The 8,853-nt window shown below is 50.7% G+C and overlaps 1 protein-coding gene across 1 annotated transcript; it reads left to right on the plus strand.

The window, feature by feature from the left end:
• Window positions 1–7,644: 7,644 nt before the first annotated feature.
• On the plus strand, window positions 7,645–8,601 carry LOC116234976 (olfactory receptor 14A16-like). Its single transcript, XM_090149602.1, has one exon. It carries the CDS (start codon window positions 7,645–7,647, stop codon window positions 8,599–8,601), a length of 957 nt encoding a protein of 318 aa, XP_090005728.1.
• Window positions 8,602–8,853: the final 252 nt, after the last annotated feature.

Here is an 8,853-nt window from a genome sequence, read left to right on the forward strand (position 1 = left end):
GTTTCCAGGATTAAAGAATTATAAAGTTCTATGTTTCCAGGATTTAGGTTTTTTGAATGCTAGGTAGGTTTCTAAGATTCCATGATGCCAGGATTCTAGGTTTCTTCAGTTTATAGAATTCTAGGTTTCTAGGATTTATAGGATTCCAGGATTCTAGGTTCAAGGCTTTCAGGTCTCTAGAACTGTAAGTTTCTAAGGTTTCTCTAGTATTCCAGGATTCTGGGTTTGTAGTGTTGCAGGATGGGCTCTCACAACGACACACTGATGGAAGCTGGTTAAATTTTACCCATTGCTTAAGGCTCACTAAAGCCTTTTGCAAACCACAACAGGAAAAATAAGCTCTAACCTAATTTTACCCATTGTTTAAGGCTCACCACAGCGAGATCTAGTCTCCATAGATAACCATAGTTAGTCAGCATGGGTTCATGGAGGGCTCTGGTGAGGCTGCATCTTGAGTACTGGGTCCAGTTTTGTGCCCCTCGCTGCAAGAAAGACATTGAGGCTGTGGAGCGGGTTCAAAGAAGGGCGACAAAGCTGGTGAGGGGTCTGGAGCACAGGCCTGATGAGGAGAGGCTGAAGGAGCTGGGATTGGTCAGTCTGGAGAAGAAGAGGATCAGGGGAGACCTTATTGCTCTCTATAATTACCTGAAGGGAGGTTGTAGTGAGCTGGGCTAAGGCCTCTTCTCTCGTGTAACTGGTGATAGGACTAGAGGGAATGGCTTCAAGCAGTGCCACGGGAGATTTAGGCCTGACGTTAGGAAATAGTACCGTTCTGAAATAGTGGTCAGGCACTGGAACGGGCTGCCCGGGGAAGTGGTGGAGTCACCAACCCTGGAGGTGTTCAAGGAACCTCTGGATTTTGTGTTGAGAGACAGGGTTTAGTGAGTACTATTGGTGATAGGTGGACTGGGTGATCTTGAAGGTCTTATCCAACCTTGGTAATTCTGTGATTCTGTGGTTCCTGTCTTTGCCATTTCCATTCGCTCTGACCTGCTCTGCCATCCCCAGGAAGAGCTCAGTGCACTCTCACAGAGGGCAGTCGTCCTTCCTTGTCTCCTCACCCATCCACTGTAAAGACTCTGTATCCTCCTTGTGCTGCAGTCCAGTTGTGGAAGCCGTATAATTGTGTCTCTGTGGTCCAAACAAGAGCTCAAGCCTGAAACTGCACAAAAATTTCTGGCTCATCATATTTTGGTGTTTTAAATAGTGCAAAACACATGCCAATTGGGAAACATCATTAGATTTAGCATGGTTGAGGAGCGCATCTGTGGTATTTGTGTTCAGAAGGTGGCACACAGGCATCGGACCCATTGTGAGGCTTGGAGTTGTCCAAGCAGCACAGACACTCTGAGGGCATGGCTTTCCTAAAGGCTCTGCTGCATTTGCAGCTGCATGTGAGTGTGCAGGACAGTCCAGGACACTGCCATGACACTAGGCTGCTTCTGATGTCATTCACATGAAAGCCCATAGAAAACTGAGGTTTCTTCAGATGAAGAACAAAGATGTGCGTTAGCTCTGTAGTGCCTTGAGCTCCAGAATAGGCAGCAGATGGAGAACAGAGGAAGATCTGGCTTTTCTTTTGAGAGCTCATCCCTTTCGCCAGCTGCAGAACTGCATGCTCCATGGAGACGAGTAAAAAAGGCACACTCAGGTGCCCTAAACAAAGGGGTCTGTTGTCGTACAGGATGGCCAAGAATAGCTCTAACCCCTCTCTGGCCTTCATCTGATGCTCAGGAAGGAGGTGTCTATCTCAAGGATTTCCCACACACTTCACAAGCACTGGCACACATCCAGGAGCACCCCAGGCACCTTGGTCTCAAAGGGAAAAAGAAGGTCCATGAAATGTGGAAAAAGGGTCTGACCACTCGGGAAGAATATAGAAATGTTGTCAGGGCCTGCAGGGATGCGACGAGGAAGGCTAAAGCCCGCCTGGAATTGAATCTAGCAAAGGTGGTAAAGGATAATAAAAAAGGCTTTTTTAAGTATGTTAACAGTAAAAGGAAGACTAGGGAGAATGTAGGTCCCCTACTAAGTGAGGGGGGTGTTCTGGTAACGGGGGATGCTGAGAAGGTTGAGATACTGAATGCCTTCTTTACTTCTGTCTTCAGTGAAAAAGCTCCCCCTCGGGAATCCCAGGCCCTGGTGGTTAGTGAGAAGGTCTGGGGAATGGAAGACTTCCCTTTAGTCAGGGAAGAGGCGGTCCGAGAGCGCCTAGGCAACACCAATGTTCATAAATCCATGGGACCCGATGGGGTGCATCCACGGGTGCTGAGGGAGCTGGCAGAGCTGATTGCTGAACTGCTCTCTATCATCTTTGAGAGGTCTTGGAGAATGGGGGAGGTGCCTGAGGACTGGAGGATAGCCAATGTCACTCCGGTCTTCAAAAAGGGCAAGAAGGAAGATCCAGGTAATTACAGGCCAGTCAGCCTCACCTCTGTCCCTGGAAAGGTGATGGAACAGATTGTGCTGGATGCCATCTCCAGACAACTGGAAGAAAAGGAGGTTATCAGGAGTAGTCAGCACGGGTTCACCAGGGGGAGGTCATGCTTGACCAACCTGGTAGCCTTCTATGATGTTGTCACTGGCTGGGTGGATGGGGGGAGAGCAGTGGTTGTAATCTACCTTGATTTCAGCAAGGCATTTGATACTGTCTCCCACGACATCCTTATAACGAAGCTGAGGAAGTGCGGGATAGATGAGTGGACAGTGAGGTGGGTTGAGAACTGGCTGACTGGCAGAGCACAGAGGGTTGTCGTTGGCGGTGCAGTCTGGTTGGAGACCTGTAACCAGCGGTGTTCCCCAGGGGTCGGTGCTGGGTCCGGTCTTGTTCAACATCTTCATCAATGACCTCGATGAGGGGACGGTGGCCACCCTCAGCAAGTTTGCTGATGATATGAAGTTGGGAGGATTGGCTGACACACCCGAAGGCTGTGCTGCCATTCAGCAAGACCTGGACAGGCTGGAGAGCTAGGCAGTAAGAAACCAGATGAGGTTTAACAAAAGCAAGTGTAGAGTCTTGCACCTAGGGAGAAATAATTGCATGCACCGGTACAGGTTGGGGGATGACCTGCTGGAGAGGAGCTCTGCGGAGAGGGACCTGGGTGTCCTGGTGGACGACAGGTCGGCCATGAGCCAGCAGTGTGCACTTGTGGCCAAAAAGGCCAATGGCATTCTGGGGTGCATTAAAAAGAGCGTGGCCAGCAGGTCGAGGGAGGTGATCCTCCCCCTCTACTCTGCCCTGGTAAGGCCTCATCTGGAGTACTGTGTCCAGTTCTGGGCTCCTCAGTACAAAAAAGACAGGGATCTCTTGGAAAGAGTCCAGCGGAGGGCCACAAAGATGGTGAAGGGCCTGGAGCGTCTCCCTGTGAAGAAAGGCTGAGTGATCTGGGTCTGTTTAGCCTTGAGAAGAGAAGACTGAGAGGGGACCTGATCCAGGTCTATAAATATCTAAGGTGTGGGGGGCAAAGTGGCGAGGCCAGACTCTTTTCAGCAGTGTGCGGAGACAGGACAAGGGGAAATGGCCAGAAGCTGGAGCATAGGAAGTTCCGCACCAATGTGCGCAAGAACTTCTTTACGGTGAGGTGACGGAGCACTGGAACAGGCTGCCCAGGGAGGTTGTGGAGTCTCCTTCTCTGGAGATATTCAAGACCCGCCTGGATGCCTACCTGTGTGACCTGGTGTAGGGATCCTGCTTTGGCAGGGGGGTTGGACTCGATGATCTCTGGAGGTCCCTTCCAACCCCTATGATTCTGTGATTCTGTGATTCTGTGTTTCTGTGGTCATCACCCAGGGTCTGTGTGTGAGCAACTGACTTTCCACTGGAGGACCAAGGACTCAGAGCAGGAGCTCACATGCAGGCAACTCCTTGTGCATGCCTGAACTTAACCGGAGGAATCCCATCTCCTGTTGGTCCGTGAGGAGCAGAATCCCATTTCCGTTGCTGGGTTTCCATGTAGGGATGAGATGCTTGCACTGCTTCAGCTGGATCATTGCCCTGCCCAGGGGAAGTCCACCTCTCCCTGTTGTTGTCAGTGTGGCTTTTCTGTTCCAGCAAACACTGTCTTGTATGGCTATCCATATGTCTGGTATCGATCAGTGTCCAGTGGACATTTGGTGGTTAATTCAGCAGATTTCAAAGTGCAGTTGTGATGCTGTTTTTCAGGTGCTGTTGGCCATGGAGACCCAGGGACATCTCAGGGGAGATCAGCAGGGAGGATAGAAATGACATCATCTGCTGCTGAGCTGTTCTGGGCTCCTGGGACACAGGGTCATACAAGTGGGCAGTGCTGCAGAGAAACAGCTGTGCCCAGGAGCAGCTCTTCTGCACAGCACAGCAGGGCTGGGAGCATGATCTGCAGGTGACAGAGAGAAGAAGGAGTAGAGCTTACAGGCTGTGTGGCATCTTAGCAGGCTGAGAGCCCACTGGAGGAGCATTTCTCACAGACCTTGACCAGGTAAGTCTCTCATTACAGGCAGCAGAGTGGTTTTTACTGCAGGGATCACTAAATTTGGGACATCCCAGTGCAGATGAGGCTGCAGACAGTCTGTTTATCAGTGAAAAAGACCCGCTCTAGCTGAGGACTTCCGTGCTGCAGCATCAGAGCACAGCCCTGAGGGCTGCGTGTCCCAGGACGGCTGCAGGCTGTGCAGCCGGGGCTGCAGCCGGGTGCCCAGGGCTGTCCTGCAGAGCAGGTCCCTGCTGTGCCCCAGGGGCTGTGTGCCGGGGCAGGGACTCTGCCGCCTGCCAGGCTCAGCACTCAGCACTCAGCACTCAGCACTCAGCACTCAGCACTCAGCACTCAGCCTGCCCGGGGAGCTGCCCATGGCGCTGCTGGGAGACGTGTGGGGGGAAGAAGCCCCCGGCAGAGCAGGGCAGGACATGTGCCTTCTGCTGCCACAGCTGCTGCCTGGGCAGGGGCTTAGAACTCCAGGGCACTTCTGAGGGACTTTGCAAGAGGGAGAATAAGGCAGCTGTTATGCTGCAGGGTGGGCTTTCCTGAGCCTGTGCTTTCTGTTTTCTCTTCACTTGCCTTTGTGGGAATGGAGTTTGTGATTTCAGAGACTGAGACTCCAATACTATCACACTGAGAGTTACCAGGCCTCACAGCAAATTTATTTATTGCCCCTCCATCCATACAAATCGCCATTACCCTGTGTCCACTGTCACCAGGATCTGTGTGACCTGGCCCTTGGCACCTGCAAACACTGAGATTCCCGTGGGCCAAGAGGGGTCTGCAGGGCAGACCTGAGCACACAGCGGCTATAATGTACCTGTGAGCCCCAGGGAGGGTATGTGGGGACAGAGAAGCAGCTGCAGGCAGGGACAGCTGCAGGCAGCAGAGACATGGGCAGGGAGGGAGAGAAGGGTGCTGACTGCAAAGGCTGGGAGAGGAAAATGGGCACTCACTGCCATCCCTGCAGTGCACATACTTCCCTACAGCAACTCCCTGGCCTGTTTTCGCTGTCACCCTGTGCATCCATTCCTAGTGCATGAGAACTTGATTAAGAGTTGCATTTAGGGGTCCACTCTCTGATAAATGTTGACTTCAGGGCTAGGAATGAGCTGACTCTTTTTCTAGGACACCCCCTGTTTGGGGCTTTTGACTCTGCTCCTGTGGTTCCTCCTGGATTGAAGTCAGCCCTGCAAAATATTATAGCTCTGCCATGGCAGCTCTGTGTTATCCAGCAGCACCACGGAGAAGATGCCTCAGTGTTAAGGCCATGAAAATGCTGCTGGACGGCAGTGTCCCTGGAGAGAAAGGGAGAGCTGAGATCTTCCTCTAGTATGGTAAGGAAGACGAGAGACTTGGAGTTCTTCACAACTAACCTCTGCTCTTACTGGCAACCAGAGTCTTGTCAGGTTAACTCCTAGAGTGTGACCATTCTCCAGTGGTGCAAACACAGAGCAGATCACGCAGACCAATCACGTGGAAGTGAGACGTATGCTCTTTGCCTCTCTGACATCAAAAGTGACACTGATACCTGAAATGTCTCACAGTGACCAAGGATTTCTACCTTAAAAACACTTTTCATGAATGCTGGGGCAACTAAAAGAAAATATACTGACAGAGTGCTGCTGTCCAGTTTTGAGAAATTTGTGGAAAGCTCCTTGTTTTCTCAGCTTTTTAATCTGAGATCACTCTGTTTTTCAATTGTTTTATTGCTGTAGAACAGAGCTGACCCATCCACAGCCTGCAGCAGAGTTCCTTGTACTCTGTGGCACTCTCAGCGAGCAGCACCCAGAGTTCAAAGATTGTGCAGAAAGGACGGAAGCAGTCTGGGAGTTTTCAGAAGACATGGTGTATGGTTTGCTTGGGGAGGTCAGAAGTAACATTTTCTTATTTATCTCTTCTCAAACAGGTGACTATGCCCTGAAGCAGCAGATGCCCAACAGCAGCTCCATCAGCGAGTTCCTCCTGCTGGCGTTGGCAGACACGCGGCAGCTGCAGCTCCTGCACTTCGGGCTCTTGCTGGGCATCTACCTGGCTGCCCTCCTGGGGCTGTTGTCTTTCAGGAGCTGTTGGCCGTGGAGACCCAGGGACATCTCAGGGGAGATCACCTGGGGAAAAAAAAATCACATCCTCTGCTGCTGAGTTGGGCCAGGCTCCTGGGACACAGAGAGCTCCTACAAGGGGGCAGTGCTGCAGAGAGACAGCTGTGCCCAGGAGCAGCTCTTCTGCACAGCACAGCAGGGCTGGGGACATGATCTGCAGCTGACATGAGGATAGAAGAGAGAGGAGAGAGAGCTTACAAGATGTGTTGGGCGTGAGCAGGCTGCGACCTCACTGGAGGAGCATTACTCACAGCCATAGACACAGTAAGTCTCTGGCTGCAGGCAGTGCTGCTGCTTTTCCTGGAGAGATCACTAAATCTGGGACATCCCATTGCAGATCAGGATGCAGAGAGTCTGTGTTTCTTTATCATGAAGGAGACCTGTTCCACATGAGGGCTACCCGCCTCAGGGCAGGGGCCTTCTGCTGCCGCAGCTGCTGCCTGGGGCAGGGGGCTCACAGATTCACTGCATGCCAGAATGTTTCTAAGGACACTGTGCAAGAGGAGAGACAAGGCAGGGATTTTCTTTTTCCTATTCTGAGGGGAGGGAAAATGATTTGAGGCAGAAATCTAGAAGGGGCTGCTAACTTTGAACACATCTCTGAGACTCCTGAATCAAACTTCTCTCACTCACTTCTTCTGTGAACAGTCACACAGAGTGTGCTTTCAGCCTCTCCTCTCTTGAAGAATAGAGCTAAATTACACTACTGTCATTTTCTGTAGGCATGAATAATGAAATTAACCTGCAGTCAGGCAGCTTTCTCTGACAGAAATGGATGGGCAAAGAAGTTGGGGCTGGGGGCTCTAAGAGCAGCTGGGTTAAAGATATGAGACAGGGAAAAAGATGAAAATATCAAGGGAGATGGGATAAGATGAAAAAATGAGAGAAATGTGTAAGCTCCATAATTGTCTCTTGCATATGGAATGCGAAACTTCATGAAATTAAATTCAAGCAATGGAGCTAAATGAACACCAAATTGAGAGAAATATATGAGAGAAATAAATAAAAGTATATCAGGAGGAGTGTCTCTGAGAATTGTCCTGTCATTATCTTTTGCACTGTGCACAGGACTCCATGCCCTGGAACTGCAGATGCCCAACAGCAGCTCCATCAGCGAGTTCCTCCTGCTGGCGTTGGCAGACACGCGGCAGCTGCAGCTCCTGCACTCCTGGCTCTTGCTGGGCATCTACCTGGCTGCCCTCCTGGGCAACGGCCTCATCAGCACAGCCGTAGCCTGCCACCACCGCCTGCACACCCCCATGTACTTCTTCCTCCTCAACCTCGCCCTCCTCGACCTGGGCTGCATCTCCACCACTCTCCCCAAAGCCATGGCCAATGCCCTTTGGGACACCAGGCACATCTCCTATGCAGGATGTACTGCACAGGTCTTTTTGTATGTCTTTCTGATAACAGCAGAGTACTCTCTTCTCACCATCATGTCCTATGACCGCTACATTGCCATCTGCAAGCCCCTGCACTACGGGATCTTGATGGGCAGCAGAGCTTGTGCCACCATGGCAGCAGCTGCCTGGGGCACTGGGGTCCTTAATTCCCTGCTGCACACTGCCAATACATTTTCACTGCCTCTCTGCCAAGGCAATGCAGTGGATCAGTTCTTTTGTGAAATCCCCCAGATCCTTAAGTTTTCCTGCTCACACTCCTACTTCAGGGAATTTGGGTTTCTCCTTGTTAGTGTCTGCTTGTCCTTTGGGTGTTTTGTTTTCATTGTTGTGTCCTATGTGCAGATCTTCAGGGCCGTGCTGAGGATGCCCTCTGAGCAGGGACAGCACAAAGCCTTCTCCACGTGTCTCCCTCACCTGGCTGTGCTCTCCCTATTAGTCAGAAAAGGCATAGTTGCCTATTTGAAGCCACCCTCCATTTCTTCCCCATTTCTGGACCTGGTTCTGTCATTTCTGTACTCTGTGCTGCCTCCTGCAGTGAACCCCCTCATCTACAGCATGAGGAACCAGGAGCTCAAAGATGCTCTGCGGAGACTGATGACCAAATGTGTTTCAAAAGCAATGAACTGCCCACCTTTTTCTATCTAAGATTTGTAATTCAGATTTTAACAGAATCAAATTCTCTTTTTTTGGTCTGTGTATTCATTTTCTAAGTGTAATTTATTGAAAAATTTATTCTGTGTTTTGTATATTCCAATGTTTTTCACTTAAATGTCATTATCCACATCAATTACTACTCAGTTTGTTCCTATGCAGTGTAGCCAAGACAGAGTGAACATAAGGAAGCAAGCTCTCTGTGAATCTTGAGAAAACAAAGGGCATGCAATGACATTGTCTGTC

Source organism: Phasianus colchicus, chromosome 13 (genome assembly GCF_987193195.1).
Source record: "Phasianus colchicus chromosome 13, bPhaCol1.hap1.1, whole genome shotgun sequence".
NCBI classification, from domain to species: Eukaryota; Metazoa; Chordata; class Aves; order Galliformes; family Phasianidae; genus Phasianus; species Phasianus colchicus.

Coding starts and splice junctions, on each gene's coding strand:
- LOC116234976 (XM_090149602.1), top strand. CDS start 7,645: ATGCCCAACAGCAGCTCCATCAGCGAGTTCCTCCTGCTGGCGTTGGCA.